At 40.2% G+C, this 16,337-nt stretch overlaps 1 protein-coding gene across 1 annotated transcript in view; it reads right to left on the reverse strand.

Moving 5' to 3' along the window:
• PLA2R1 (phospholipase A2 receptor 1, 180kDa) overlaps nt 1–16,337 on the reverse strand; it is a 140,275-nt gene that overhangs the window by 84,089 nt on the left and 39,849 nt on the right. Inside the window, exons 7-10 of the mRNA XM_012655814.1 lie at nt 14,052–14,246; nt 12,163–12,320; nt 9,279–9,377; nt 6,086–6,198 (exon numbers count right to left, since the gene is read on the reverse strand). Coding sequence (XP_012511268.1) covers nt 6,086–6,198; nt 9,279–9,377; nt 12,163–12,320; nt 14,052–14,246 — 565 coding nt within the window. The remainder of the gene's footprint in view (nt 1–6,085; nt 6,199–9,278; nt 9,378–12,162; nt 12,321–14,051; nt 14,247–16,337) is intronic.

Genomic DNA, 16,337 nt, shown 5'->3' on the forward strand with positions numbered 1-16,337 from the left:
GGGAGAATAGGAAGTTACTGTTTAATGGGTACAGAAGTTCAGTTTGGGAAAATGAAAAAAGTTCTGGAGATTACTCTACTTTATCGAACAACCTACCCCATCTGGGGTAGAGAAGCATGCTTTGTACTCTGTGTGGGCAATATTTGATTGAGATAATTAATATCCAACTGCTACTAAAAACTTAATTGGGATTAATTAATTTTAGCAGGAGTCCTCTTATCCAATGAAATTGGATCCTGTATTTGGTCAATTAACCAAAAGTCAGTAAGTAAAATGTGAAATAATAACATGGTGTTACACAATGAAGAATTAAGTTAAACCAAAGAGAGGTCCGGCCTTTACCTTTGGCTACTGAGATATGATCTCTAGTCCCCTGGAATTTCCTGCTTGATAGGAGTGTCTTTATTTGTCTGAGGGTGGGGAAGGAAGGAAGAATAAAGGCATTAGCCTGAACCTCTGGGAGGGGCTAGAGACTAAAGGACAGCCACATGAATATATGTGACTGAGCCCCAGTAAAATCTCTGGGCACCAAAAGCTTGGGTGAGTTTCCCTGGTTGCCAGAACTCTAAATTGTCATACATCAATGATGGGAAAGTAATACATCTATGATTCCATGGGGAGAGGACAACAGAATCTCTGTGTTTGGTGCCTTTTCTAGACTCTTTGCTATGGCTTCTTCCTTTGGATGATTTTAACCTGGCCGCTTTCCCTGCTGTAAACTGTAAGCAAGAGTATAACATCTTTCAGTGAGTTCTGTGAGTCCTTCTAGGGGATTATTGAACCTAAGGGTGATTTTTGACACTGCCCCTCACCCCACACAGCAAATTTGCAATTGATATCAGAAGTGAAGATGGTCTTGTATAGGTTGTATTCTTTCTAACTGTGCAGTTGACTAAATTCAATGCAGGTGTTCATTTGAGATATTCATAAATATTTAAAATCTCCTTCTTCCAGGCATAGTGTAATGGATATATAGTGTGTGATAATCTGTTGTTGTTTTAAATGAATGAAATTTGTGGGTTTTTTTTATTGCAGCATTACTTAGACATCCTGACTGATGAAGACACAAAAATAAAATCTTTGGCTCCAGATTAAAAAAAAAAAGAAGTCACAAATAAATGGAAAGACATCCTGTGTTCATGGCTTGGAAGACTTAATATTGTTTTAAGATGGCCATACTACCCAAAGTGATCTACACATCCAATGCAATCCGTATCAAAATCCCAGTGATATTAATAATTTTTGCAGAAATAGAGAAATTCATCCTCAAATTCATATGGAATTTCAAAGGATCCTAAATAGCCAAAGCAATTGTGAAAAAGAACAAAGTTAGAGGTCTCACACTTCTGATTTTGAAACTTACTACAGTGCTACAGTAATCAAAACAGTGTGGTGCTGGCATAAAGACCAACATAGAGACCAATGGAATAGACTAGAAAGCCCAGAAATAAACCCTCACATATATGTCCAGTGATTTCTGACAAGGGTACCAAGACTATTCAACGGAGAAATGACAGTCTTTTCAACAAATGGTGTGGGGAAAATTGGATATCCACTTGCACAAGAATGAAGTTGGACCCTTACCTTCTACCATGTGTCAAGATGAATTCAAAGTGGATGAAAGCCCTAAACATAACAGCTAAAATGATAAAACTCTTAGGAGAAAACATAGGGAAAAGCTTTGTGACATTGGATTTGGCAATGATTTCTTGGATATGACACCAAAAGTACAGGCAATAAAATAAGAAATGGATAAATTAAACTTAATCAAAATTAAAAACATTTGTGCCTCCAAGGACACTATTAACAGAGGGAAAAGACAACCACAAAAATGTGAGAAAATATTTGCAAACCATATATCAGATAAGAGATTAATATCCATAATATATAAAGAACTCAGATAACTCAACAACAGAAAAAAGCAAACACCTCAAATTAAGAAATGGTCAAAGGTCCTGAATAGACATTTCTCCAAAGAAGATAAACAGATGGCCAATAAGCACACGAAAAGATGCTCAACATCATTAATCCTTAGGGAAACGAAAATCAAGACCACAATGAAATACTACTTCACACCCAGTAGGATGGCTGCGATCAAAACAAAACAACCAGAAAATAGCAAGAATTGGCCAGGATGTGGAAAAATTAGAACCCTTGCGCACTGCTGGTGGGAATGTGAAATGGTGCAGCCACTATGGAAAACGGTATCGTGGCTCCTCAAAAAATTAAAAATTGAGTTATCATATGATTCACTAATTTCACTTCTGGGTATATACCCCCCAAGTATTTGCAATCCCCAAGGAATTGCAAGCAGGGACTCAAAGGATATTTGTACATTTGTGTTCATAGCAGCATTTATTTACAATAGCCAAATGGTGGAAGCAACCTAAATATCAATTGATGGATGAATGGATAAATAAAATGTATATACATGCAATGGAATATTAATCAACCTTAAAAAGGAAGGAAATTCTGACATATGTTATCACATGATGAAGCTTGAGGACGTTATGCTAAGTGAAATAAGTTAGACACAGAAAAGCAAATACTGCATAATTCTACTTACGTGAGATCTCTAAAGTAGTTAAGCTCATAGAAATAGAAAATAGAATGGTGGTTGCCAGGTGCTGGGGGAGGGGAGAATAGGAAGTTACTGTTTAATGGGTACAGAAGTTCAGTTTGGGAAAATGAAAAAAGTTCTGGAGATGGATGGTGGTGGTGGGTGAACAATAATATGAGTGCACTTAATGCCACTGGACTGTACACCTAAAAATGGCTAAAATGGCAAATTTTGTTTATGTATATGTATATTTTACCACAATAAAAAAAGTTTACTGCAAATGTGTTTTGGGGGATATGGCAGTTGTAGGAAAACGTCAGAGCTGAAAAAATACTTGAAAACAAGGCACATTTAAACCTAGCAGAAAATGAGATACTGTAGGATTTCTCACTTTTGGCAAAATTCACAAAATGGAATGTCCTTTGGATTACTTTGTGCCAAATATTCCGTGATTCAAGATTTAGATATGCATGCATTTAGACAATCATCCATTGCAACTCTGGAACTCAAGTTTTACAGTCATGCTTTGTCCGGAAACAAAGTGGCCAGGCCTAAAAAAGTTTCATAACAATTGGCAAGCAAATAAAAGTCTGTTATTCAGCAATATGGGATCTGTTTTTCTTCCCCTCGCAATTCCACAAAGTGTTAAAAGTCCTAGACCAGCAGCAGTTGACCAATAACAAAAGAAATAAGTAATCTGTAGCAGGTGCTTCTAATTGTGCCCATCAAACCTGTCACTCCATTGTGCAGAAGAGGGGAAAATCAATTAGCAACTACAAGCTTGGGTACTGAAGAGTGACAGGAGTGTCTTAACTCAAACAGGAAATCAGCAATGGAGGAAAATGATTACCAAGGCTGCTAGTGGACGCTCTGGGATCTAAGGAGACTTTCTGTCTACTGCCCAACCTTCTCAGACAAAAGATGCTGTTGGTGAATATTCTGATATGTATTATCACTCAAAGAGCAGGACGGTGTGGACCCTTGTTTCTTTTCTGATGGGGTCTGAATATTAGAAATTAAGAGGATGGGGCCTTTCCTTTCCTCAATTTGTAAGTCCTCTGTTGGAGTTACTGCTTGGGGTGTGTAGTATACACTTATGTTAACTGACTCGGAAAGGTGCCTCATTCCTGCTCCCGTGTAGTCCTGCCAGGACTTGGTCAGTGCCTGGGGAGCTTGCCAACACTTAGTTAGGTAGGGATCAAATCTGCAGGTGGTGAGTGTTGGCCAGGAGGGTGGTTTCTAGGTGTGGAGAAGCCGGGCACCAATCAGGGGAAGGAACTGCACGAAAACGCAGAACACCTGATGATCATTTGGTATTTTTTTTCACACACTGCCTGTAAGCCTGCCCCTGGACCAGGCCAATAAAAGGAAACACCTGGGAGTCCTCAACATCTTTCTCCACTCCTGGAAACTGACCTGTTCCTCTCTCTGGAATGCATTTTCACTTTAGATAGCTTCCTTTTTTACTTTCACTTTATGCAGTTTCTTTCTTTTCTGTAATAAACTGTGTGGATTGCTTTGTATTTGTGATCACTCTGTCATCGGCTCAACTCATTACCAGTACTCACTCTTGACACTGGGAGCCGAGGACCAGGGAACATCAAGATAGAACTAATAGCACAAGGCACCATGGATGGGCCTAGGAGGTCTAGACTGGGATAAAAATAAACTTACCTATGCCATGGTTCTGCTTACAGGAAACATTTCAAGTATTCAAACATACTCCTGCATTCAGTTTTTGAGGAAATGAAACAGATTTTTTTTCCCCAGACACTTTCTATCATTTGCATGAGGTCCCCAAGGGATTTGTAGAGTACGAAGTATTGTTACAGATTTCTGCCTTAGCTGTTGGCGCTATGGCCTACCTATAATATTACTTTGAGTTCGTCCATTTATTGCATTATTCTACTTTCTTCACTTATTTCATGTGTCTGTGTTCTGTCTCTTCAGCTGCTGGGCTCCAAAAGGCACCAGATGATTATACTATCCCTTTTATTTCTTTTGTATAGAATGTCAGTGTTTAATAGGATGCCTCTCACAAAATAGGTATTCTATAAATAACTTCCTAATAAACTCTTGGCTATTAATTTTCTGTGTGGTCAGGTAACATATGAAAAGTAATTAACACAGTGCCAGATATGTGACAGGCACTCAAAAACTATTAGACAAAAAAAGAAAAGAAAGAATAAGACATAAAAAACCAGATGAAACAATTAGACTTATTTTCTTCAGTGAAAAGCATAATTAAATTATGATTAACAGAAGAGCATAGCTCCATTGGTCAGGCTCCCATAAATGTTGACTCACTGATTGGGGGACTTCCAACCCAAGGTGCTCGTGGAATTTTTTGGGTGGGTTAGCAAGTTGATAAAGGCTTCCTTCTGCCTGGTAGCTACACCTGGGAAGGAGAAAGACGAACTAAAAACAGAGCTAAGATACATCGAAGATAGTGCTAGATCCTGAAGGGAGTGTCTCCTGAGCATAAAATGTTTCACCAGGTGATTTAGTCTGTGAAATTGCCATCGGTCCATTTCTCTGTGTGCGTGTGCACATGTGTGCGTGTGCATGTGCATTCCAGTGTGCTGTTTGGAGGAAAGGTGGGAACGAAGGCAGGAAAGGAAGAAGGCAAGTGGAGGAAGGAAATAGTGATGGCTTTGCATGTTGACTCCCAATGTGACGAGAGCAGAGAAAGCATACAGGAATCCGTTTACAAATTATGCTCACATGTGAAGGGTATCTATGTGAAACCATAGACCAGTTGTCCTATTTGCTGGTATTCTGTGGACATTTTTAAAGGCAATGGCCTGGGCAAAAAAGCAAGTAACTTGCTTTGTAGGTGTAGTTTCCCGTGGAGCCAATGAAAAGAGCCCCTGCTTCTGTCTTCAGCAGGGAAGAGTTGGTCTCCCAGCCCTCACTGTCCTCCTGGCATGACATCACCTTTGCTGTTGGTACTTTTATCTCCTACAGGTATTACACATCTGTAGCATGCTTCAAATTGTATGGAATGTAAAAAAGGGCACAGTCTCTGTGTCAGCATCAGGAAGACATGTGCACAGAGAAGTCTCAATCTAAACAAAATTGACCTAAGAAGCAATGGTGAAGCATTTGAATATCCTCCACATTTTAGTTAGAGTTCCTTTTCTGTTAAAAAAAAAAAAAACCATGCAAATCACACTTTTACATTTAAAAAATTACATTTAAAAAATACTTAATTGTTATTAATAAACAACATGTTTCTTTTTCATTACAAGCAGTTAGAAGATAAAATCTAAAAACAACTGAATATATTAGCAAAGCTAATTAATAAACCTTTATAGAAAGTAAAAGTCACCTTAAATGTTACTATTTGTAACTCAGAAATCAGTTTAGGAATAACATTGTATGATTGAAATTCATCTCAATAAATAATTTGAATAATTTAATACTCCAATGTATGGCACAGTTTAGATTTTGACAAGTTATGGTTGCAGCTAGATTTTTATCATCAAAGCATAGTCATGTTTCTGTTAGAAAATTTTTGTTTACCTGTTTGCAATGGTTACAAGTGCAGGAGGACAGTAATAACCACTGGAAGCGTGGTCAAAGCTTCGAAGAACTGTGTCAATTTTGTAACAGAATCTGCCATGTCTCTCCCATCCCTTAAAAAAAGAAAAGGGAAATTAAGGACATAATCTGATTTAGTTAAATACCAAGAGATCTTTTTTGCATATATATATTTTTTACCATTTATATAACGTTCTCCTCTGACTCACTCAAAACTCCTTGAAATCTTTATATTTGTTCTATCTAGTAATGCCATTAGCTATAGCCACTTCTACATTTATTTAACTATCTTAAAACCTAAAAATTTTAATTAAGTTAAAACCCAAAACCTTAAAAGCAAATAAAGGGGCACTCACTCAAGATTGAGATTCTCTTTCTCTCTCTCTCTTTCTCCCCCATCCCCCTAGTACAGGAGGGTAAAAATTAAGAGTGTTGGCTCTGGAGTCAGAATGCATGATTTTGAACGCACCTGGTTCTACCACCATGTGATCTTATTTGACCTCTTAGTTTTCTCATCTATAAAATGGTGATAATAATAGTATCTGTGGGGCTGTTTTGAGAATCAAAGGGAGACAATGCAGATAGAGATCTTAGAATTGAAATGGGGGGCTCAATATGAACAAAGAGGACATATGTATCTAGATTATACTGTAGATATTTTCAACTTTCGTGGAAACATTAAAACCTATAAATTTTAATCAACCTTCTTTGAAATTGATTATTTCGTGTTATCCCACTGAGATTCACTGAGGTTAGGGACTTGGATAAAGTCACAAACTAGTGGATCAGTGGGGCCTGGAAACCAACTCTGGTGCAGTCCAGGATGATCTTGGTGGGATCATAAAGCTTCCAAATAGAGAATGGCATATTTATATGTGTGTGTGTGTAAAGATTATTCCTAAATTAACTGGCTGGCCTTTTAGAGAGGAAGAAAGCAAGCTTTGGCACTCAGACAAAAATGACAAGCGTGATGCTCTATGGCTTAGCCTTGGGAGCAATGAAGGGTGGGTGGCTCTATTCTTTGAAGTCATGCAGTGCAGAAGGCATACCTTCATTAGTCTTCTATATTTCAACTGAGTTATTTTAGGTCTTTTTTCCAATATTATAAAGTCACATCACTTATACCTATTTGTACTTATTCACTAGTTTTAAAATACTCTTCATTTTATGCCATGCCAATACTTGCCAGCTTTTGATCAGACATAAAATGATTTCTAGTGCATTTCTTGAAAAAGGTCTTGGTCTCACAGTAAATTGAAGAAGACCTTAATTTAGAAATCAGCTATTTTAGTTCAAAACATATCCTTAAATGAGGTGTGGATCACAGGAGCTCCTGCACCCGGCCATCCAGGATCTGCTCTGAACTCACTGGCTTTTAGTTGTACTCCCGGCCTTCTCCGTGTGAGTCACTGACAGCTCCAGACAGCTCCTTCGTGGATCACTCCGGGATAGGGGCAGGGAGGTTACACTGCTTTTGTACTTGGAAGGACGGGAGGAGGGAGGCTGACATCTGACCTTTCTGACAATGCATTTCTTCTTTATTAGTAGTTTTTAGATCATAAGCTGCTTAGCAAAACAAAAAAATCCCAGAACTGAACAGGCTCAAGAAAACAGAGGGAAAAAAGATGTGGAGCAGAATAGCTAAAAAAAAAAAAAAAAAAAAAGACTCCTTACTACAAGCCTTTGTCCACAAAATGAAAGTGGAAAGGATAATTGATTATATAAGTTAGTCCTTTGTATGCTAGGTGTAATTTCATTTTAAAATGGAAGAAATGATGACAACACTGAAACAATGGCTCACATTGTCCAATCTCAAAAAAGTGATACAGAAGGAAAAAATAAATCACTTTTTTTGCTTTGAAATTATCTAGACTGTTATTACAAGTTGATTTTGTAAGTGCAGACTGTTAAGAGAATTACACTGAAGCAACTGTCTAAAAGAAAGAAACCTTTCAAAACCATAGTCACAGACGGATGCCCAATAAAATTAATGGGAATTTCCCCACAATGCTGCAATATTGGCTCTGAACTCAGAATCTTTAGATACTGGTAAAGGGAGAAGGGAAGCAGTGAACAAAAGTTTGAATAGGACGTCAGTTCTGTTTATCTTGTGTAAGAAGTTCGTTGTCCTTTCAACAAAAATAAAACATGTTGAGTTCCCTTGAAAGTCACAATAAGACCAATGCCTCCCCGCTCCCCAATATTTCTGTTTAGGTAGAGATAAGTCAGTGATCAGCTATAACTAATTCGGAAATTATAATCATTAGGTAAAATGTTTGGTGACATGTCAGCTATGGTACATGCATTACCTAGTATGAAGAGTCATTCACATGTTTACACATTGATTAACGAATAAAATGCAATTTCTGGGGAGATGGGTCATTGTTTAGTTGGAATACAAATAATTGGATTATAAGAGAAAATAATTAAAGCAGAGTTGCATAAAAAAACAGATCTGGAAAAATTCTGTGACTCATACTGTATAAAAATTTCCAATGAGAGACAGAGAGAGAGAGGGAGAGCATGTGAGCGAATGTGAGTACGTGTGCTGAGGATGCTGACAGGTAGATTTTATGCAACTTTAGTGTAGGATATATTGAATGTATTTTAAGAAATTTAAAACACAATTTTCTACCTTTTAATTTTAAACTTATTTTTATTACTTGAAATATCTAAAATACTTTTTTACTTAAAATATTAAAGTATTTTTTTATCCCTTTTCCAGATTGTATTACAAATATACTGCAAACATGCACTTCTCTCCATCATTGTATTCTACTCGAATATTGAAGTCTGAGAAAAGTGAAAGTAAGGAGAGACCCTGGGTGCAGAAGTTCGCTCTGACTCAAAGGAACACAATAGTTTTGACATCCCACTTGAAAACTAGGAGAACCAGCTACGAGACCGGGCATCACAGGACAGTCACTGCACAGATGGTACATCAGGACCACTTACATTTTCTATCTCAAAAGAAAAGTAGTCTTAGGTCAAAGAAGATAGCAAGACAACTGTTCTAGGAACTGAAAAAGGAGCAGGGAAGGAAAGAAGGGAGAGAGGGTGAAAGAGAGGGAGACACACACACAACACACACACACATTCACTTTAGATTGAGGGCAGCTGTATTATCCTAGTTATGAAGTCCCCGTACCTAAGTCACAATGTTAATAGCACTTACCTCTTGACATCCTGATTCAGTGTCAGAAAGGACGTGGCCTGCTTTTTTACAAATGTAAAAAAGTGTTTCTTCACAGTTTTTAACTTTCCAGTGTCCCTCCTAAGGAGAAAAAGGTCACAAGAATTCACTCTGTGCTGATGTTGATGGGCAAAACCAATTATTATGAACACAAATATGGTTAATACTAAGCGTTTCTGCATGGGCTGATGTCTCAGGCAGGAGCCTGCTTTGTCACAGAAAGAGTTGAGACTCTCTCCATGGGTGGGAGGCCCCCTCTCTCTCCAGCACGGGTTTCAAGGCTGCAGTCCCGAACTGGGTGAGCAGGAGCAACTAACCTGTGTTTCTTGACGGCTGCCACATGCCAGGCTTAATGTAGGGTGACTTTCATATGTTATCCCAATGTTCCTGTGAGGTGGGGATTATTATTACCATTTTAAAGATTATTAGGTTTAATATTTTGCACAAGGTTCTATAGTCAGTAGAAATTGGAGCTTGGATTGATACCAAGGTCAGCCTGGCTTTCCATCAAGCTGGTCTCCATTTTTCTTTTAAAAGATGGGACAGAGTGGTACTTCTCAATCTTTAGTGTTCAGCAGAAGCACCTGGAGGAGTTACTGAAACACAGAGGACTGGGCCCCATGATCAGAGTGTCTGATGGGAGCCAAGAATTTTCATTTCTGACAAGTTTTCAGATGATGGTAATGCTGTTGGTCTGGGGGCCACACTTTGAGAACCACTTGGATGAAGCCATCCCCCGACCAAGTGAGAGTGCTGTGTCTGTCTCCACCCACTTCTAAGTGTTAAATTGAATGCTTTGCTGCTTTCATGTATAAACCTGATACAGGGGAAATGCCTGGGAGGCACCATGAATCATCCTAGATAACATTTGCATAGCTGAAATTCACATTTAACTCCCAGTGTCTCCCTTCCTCACTAATTCTGCACAGCACCACCCCATTTCCTCTTTATATGATAGGCAGACACCTTCGTGTCTTCTCCTAATTCTACCAAAGGCTACTCTCAGAGTCTTCATTAATAATGATATAATAACTACTAACAGATTAAAATTTTATCCTCCCAAATGATTTTTTTAATAACACAAATCAGAACCTTAGGCTAAAACTACGCAATTCAAATTCCTAGTGGCATTTCAGGCATCTAGAATTTTCGGGGAATGTGGAGCCCTTTCATGACACTCAGAAAAATATTATGTCTGGGGCTGACACCTTCATCTGTAAGAGGAGCCCTGTTTCACTACCCCATGAAATCTTCTGCAGACTACCCAGTTATAGGACAGTGTTGGCATACTGTAGTTGCTTAATAACTGTTGGAGGGATGGATGAATGAATAAATAGTTTCCTAGGCTCTCACATTCAAATTTAGGTGTCAACCATGATTAGGTAACTTGTTAATTATAATAATTATATTCACATTGAGTTCTGCTTCATGGAAATAAATGTTAATTTTTATACATCTACTATTTAAGGAGCTACTGAGCTGCCAAAAAAGGGGCCACAAAATATCACACTTACAGGAGCACTGTCCTGATACACCCAATAATATTAATACCTATCCTCACTCTCTGGAAAATAACCCCTGTCCAAATGTTGGCTCCTGTTCTGTAACCATGCTAAATGAAATATCCACGTCTGTCAATAGGAAATGTAGGTCATCTTAATTATATTAACACCAATGAACCAACCAATAAAGTCTCAGATACTGTAGAGTAAACAGTGGTGGATTTCATCAGAGCTAGACCCAAGACAAACATTTAGAGAGGTCATTGTTTGCCCCTCCTCAAATGTGACTCAGAGACACTGTGCACCTATAATTATATCTGTGCTGTAGCATCTCTTGTCTTAAGAGATGAAACATGTCACAAAAGGAAGTGCATAGAAATTTTCCATGTTTGGTTGGCACAATTACTTTGTCAAGCTACTTCAGTAACATTTAGTAATACTTCTCGGGGGGATTTGACATGTATTCTGGCGGTTAGAAAGAATGAGGACGTCTCCCTGGTTCCAACGACCTCTTCAGACTCAGCCAGTACATTCAGCAGCTTTCTGATCAAAGAGATTAAGTCTGGTTTAGACATATATAAATTGTTCAAATGGCTCAGGATTAAACTAATTCTGTATAGTCAGGTCTTTAGATGAATGAGAGACTAGAACACAGGGATAAGTGTGATGTTCAGGCCACCGGGACCTTTCCATTCATGTGAGAATAAGAGTGACTTACCATTGCTTTACAATTTTCAAAGAGGTTACACATGGCGTTTGAATCCTTTTATGTTAATAAGATAATGCAGCTTAAAAACCATCACTCTCCAGAGTAATCTTCCAACCCTCAGCTCTTCCCCTCATCTTCACCACGGTGGCCGACAGCACCACCATCCACCCAAATGGTGGTTGCTCAAGCCAAAACCTGCCTCTCTCTCAGCCCCACATCTAATTAGCAGTGCATCCTGTTCTCCAATGCATCCTTGCATCTGTTCACTTCTCTTCATAGTCACCACCCTAATTCAACCAAGGAGTAGCCTCCAAACTGGTTTTTCTGCTTCATTTTATCCCTCTCCCATCCATTCTCTATATAGCAGCCACAATTACTTCCTAAAAATGTAAATCAGATCATGCCCTTCACCCCCTTGCAGCACTTGAGTGCTTCCTATACTGTGGCCTATAAACCTGGCATTTTTGCCTTCCTCCTGCCCCATCTCCTACTTCCTCCTCACCACTGGTCTCCTTTTTGATCATTAAACTGGGCAAGCCTTGGCCAGCAGCAGGGACCATCTCTGTCTTGGTCTCTGCCCCGCTCAAGTCCCTGGCACAGGTGGCCCTCAACACTAGTCCAGCAAAGTGAGCTTTGAACAAATGAATCAACTCACAGATTGCTCTGTTGAGACACATAGCTGGCTTCTATTTGGAAAAATTTGGGGCTCGAGTATGTTCCAATTAGTAAAGATGACTGAAGAGCCATTAGACCATTCAAAGGAAACTGGAATTCCATTGCTGCTCAAACCAATCCATGTTTCTGATGCATTTTCTGTAAGAGATAAATGTAAGTTACTCACAAGATGCTATTATTTCCAAAGGAGATGACACATGGGTTATTACCAAAATATACCACTTTGCATGTGATTTCTTCTTTATTTCTTCATGTGATGAACTATGTTTATGTCTCAGTACAAAATACCTGTTTAAAACTTTCCCCCTACCCCCTGCTATGGTTTAAATGTTTGTCCCCTCCAAAACTCATGTTAAAACTTAATCCCCAATGTGGCAGTATTGAGAGGTGGGGCCTTTAAGAGGCGATTAGGTTATGAGGGGACATGACTGTGCCTTCATAAATAGATTAATCCATTCATGGATTAATTGGTTATCATGGGATTGGGACTGGTGGCTTTATAAGAAGAGGAAGAGTTAGCATTTTCAGCCCCTCATCATGTGATACCCTGCACTACCCCAGGACTCTGCGGAGAATCCCCACCAGCAAGAAGGCTCTCACCAGATGCAGCCCCTTGACATTAAACTTTCCAGCCTTCATAACTGTAAGAAGTAAATTCCTTTTTCTTTATACTTTTCTTAGGTATTCTGTTATGAGCAACAGAAATGGGCTAAGACATCCCATAATGTCCAGATCTGCTGGATATAGGCCTTAGAAGTGAGGCAAAGTGTGAGCTAAGCCAATTCAAGGACAGAGCCTAAGCCAGTCAGATTCCTGGGACTCTGGTTTCTGCTGTTGTCTGTAAAGTGGATCTGAAAAGTCTGGTTTTGCTCCGCCTAGAGAAAGGAAAACTAGGAAGATCCATTGGATTATGAAAAGGGCATATTTAAAAAAAAACCAAAGTTTTAATGATTGTCTAGCTTAAAGATACATTTTTTTTTTTGCCTTTTTTCTTTTTTGCCATGGAAAAAAGGAGCAGAAGCTCTTAAAGTCATTGAAATGGGAGCAGTCGGGTTGTTGAAAAATTAACTAAAGCTTGACAGCCTAGGTGGGGTGAACGACCCTACATTACTGAGAGAGATGTGCAAGTGCCCTTGTTGACATAAGCACCCGAAGGATTCTCTCAATCCCAAATGCAGAGAATTAGGGAAAATGACAGAGAAGGATTTGTGTTTTCACTCCAGACTAAAACCTAACATTGAAAGGTCATAAAAGTAGAGTCTGGGTTATTTTTTTTCATTTTAGGAAAAACAAAGTCAGCAATTTCAATGCTTTTCAGCGGACTTCTATGTCAAGTATTAATATACGACACAGTGAGGAGCAGACCTGCTCTGATGGACCAAAGCTGAGTGGAAGCCCAGGGGCCTGGAACTCCTGGACATGGTTCATAGTCTGAAAACTACCTCACCAAATAAAGTATTCATTTTTACTGGCTAAAATTATTTAAATCCAGTTATTTGCCTAAGGAAGTCTCCCCTTATTACTTAGATTACATGACCACAACACACTACTGCTGTCTAGTGGCCATAAAGCTAAATTACAGGTTTAGGTTTTTTAATAAGGAGTTTTTGGAAACAACCTTTGCCCCTTTAAAAAAAATTAAAAACCATCTAATATATCTGGCGTATGTGAAGATGTTATAAAGTGTCCAAACATGTATTTTGTAAAAATCTGATGAATTTGCACTCCTGGATATTATTTAGAAACTTTAAATATATGTACCATAAATAACCACTCTTAAATAGCTTAAATTTCTTTTTAATTCCACTAACAAAAGTAGTTACTACATTATATTTTATACCTCTTAAACTGAAGGTAATTGGCACTCACCATCTCCAAGGAGGGTTACAAGAAACTCCACCTCTGCTAATGAAGCTATGTCTATTAATGCACTGTTGTCAGACTGACAAGAATGCAGAGCCTCATTCCAGGTCTTTTCTTCTTTCTGAAGTTTGTAGCAATTACGATTGTAGGGATTCCACCCAGGCTCACAGTGGGTAGCATGATATTTCCAAGCATCTTTTTCTTTTTAAACCAACAACAAAGAAAGTCATTTTCCACAATTATTTTAACATCACTTATTATCCTTTATATAAATTGCCACCAATATGATTACTTTAAAATGTGAAAAACAGAAACATATGAAATGACATATAAATCATGAAATTATAGATCTTCAGAGTTGAGAAGTGTCTACTCTATGATCTAGATCTAGATATAGGGTCAAATGAATCTCAGAACTTTATTTTCCAGATGAGATATCTAAGGTACAAAGAAATGAGAAGAGTAGTGATGTCAGCAAGGTGGCTGACTAGAGATCCCCTACACTCACCTCCTCACAAGAACAGGCAAAGCAATAAATAAACAGATACATCTTGATGAAGGTTGCCGAAAGAGAGTGCTGGAGTACATCAAGTGAGTAGCAGAAACAACAAAAGGCAGAGAAACCCTCTCCTGTCCCCCACTTGTGATCGGCTCAGAGCCAGGAGGGACTTCTCCCTGTGGGGAAAGGGTGGGCAAGAGGACCCTGACAGCCCTATCACCACTGTGATCACCTATAGCCCTCACCACTCCTACAGTCCTCACAGGCACTAAGCTCAGGTGAGGGGGCTGCTTTGAGTCTACACAGCTTTGCTTCCCCTAGAGAAAGAGATAACACTGTGCCCTGCCCCACTGTGGCCTCTGTGGCTACTGCGCTACAACATCTCGGAAAAGTAACCACTGGTGGAGTGTGTTCTGCTCTGGGGGTGAGTAGCCATGGCACCCTTCCATCACTGAGGTTTTGTTGCCACTGCACCCTACCTGGTGACCCACCATCCCCAAGCCGAACTGTTGTGGGGCCCCCACTCTAACCTGTGCGGCCAAGCTGCCACAGAGTACTTCATCTACCTCTCCCAACTGCTGCTGCACCTTGCCCTTCAGAGCCTGAGCTGCCTTATCACCCTGCCTCCCAAAGAAACAACCTAGAATAGTCATGCCCCCCAATATCTGTGTTGAGTGGCACCCTGCCTCCTGTGCTGAAGTGGCACCCTTCCTTCCAGGGAATCCTTGCCTTGGCAGCCCAGAGCATTCATGCCCTGGTGCCTGAGCTGAAGCCGTGCCTCACCACCCAGGGAATTTCTGCCTTGGCTTCCCAGAACAGTAACACCCTGGTACCTGTGCTGAAGTGGTGCCCCACTTCCAGGGGAAATGGTGCCTTCACTACCCAAAGCAGTCATGCCCCCAGCACATGAGCTGAAGCAGCACCCAACCTCCTATGGAATTGGTGCCTTGTCTGAGCTGAGCAACTGTGCCTCCCAGGGCTGAGCTGAATGAAGCACCCCATGTCCCAGAGAAACAGCATTGGCTGAGCTGGGATACCCTGTCCTCCAGGCCAAACAACTGTAGCACCCTGCTTCCCTGGAACTAGACCAGTCCCCTAAAACCTGAACTGCTGAGGCCTTCCACCTCCTCAGGGAGTAGAGTCATGTTTTTGCTGCTTCTTGTCCCCTACTGCCTCAGCCACAGCTGGGCCTTTGCTGCCATTGTACCTGCCTTCACAGAGTCTGAGATACTTGACCCTAGGATGGGTTCCACCATCCTAGGGTCAAGCCTCAGAGCTTGAGTTGCCACTATGCCACATTGGCTCTGGTTCTCAAATTATAGATGTGCTCTGCTGCCTGGGGCCAAACCTCCAGAGCACTCCTTCCTAGGAGCTGGGCCAGTGATGTTCTCTGTCACCCCAGGGTCAGAGTCACAGCTACCCTGGCCCCTTGGGTCCAAGCTACTGGGATGTGCCTAAGAGTCATAGACCCTGGCTTTGTGGGCAATCTTCATCCTCCCATGCCTTGGAGAGTGAACCTGTATCATAAGTCTCAGACCCTTTTTCCTCAACTGTTCTAAGCATCTGTGCTCTGGACCCCTGCACCACTGCTTTTGGGCCATGTCAGACTCAGCACCAAGAGGGGTCCTCTCAGCTAAGACTCCTTATTGTTGGGAAAATGAGAACAGGAGGATCCTGAAAGCTCTTGCCACTGAGGACCCTAACAGCACAGACTGTTGCTGCTGCAGCCCCAAGCACCTGCAGCCTGGGCCACTGAGGCACCCACAGTCATTGCTGATATTGATTGCAGCTGA

Source organism: Propithecus coquereli, unplaced genomic scaffold, assembly GCF_000956105.1.
Source record: "Propithecus coquereli isolate 6110/MARCELLA unplaced genomic scaffold, Pcoq_1.0 Scaffold49, whole genome shotgun sequence".
NCBI lineage: Eukaryota > Metazoa > Chordata > Mammalia > Primates > Indriidae > Propithecus > Propithecus coquereli.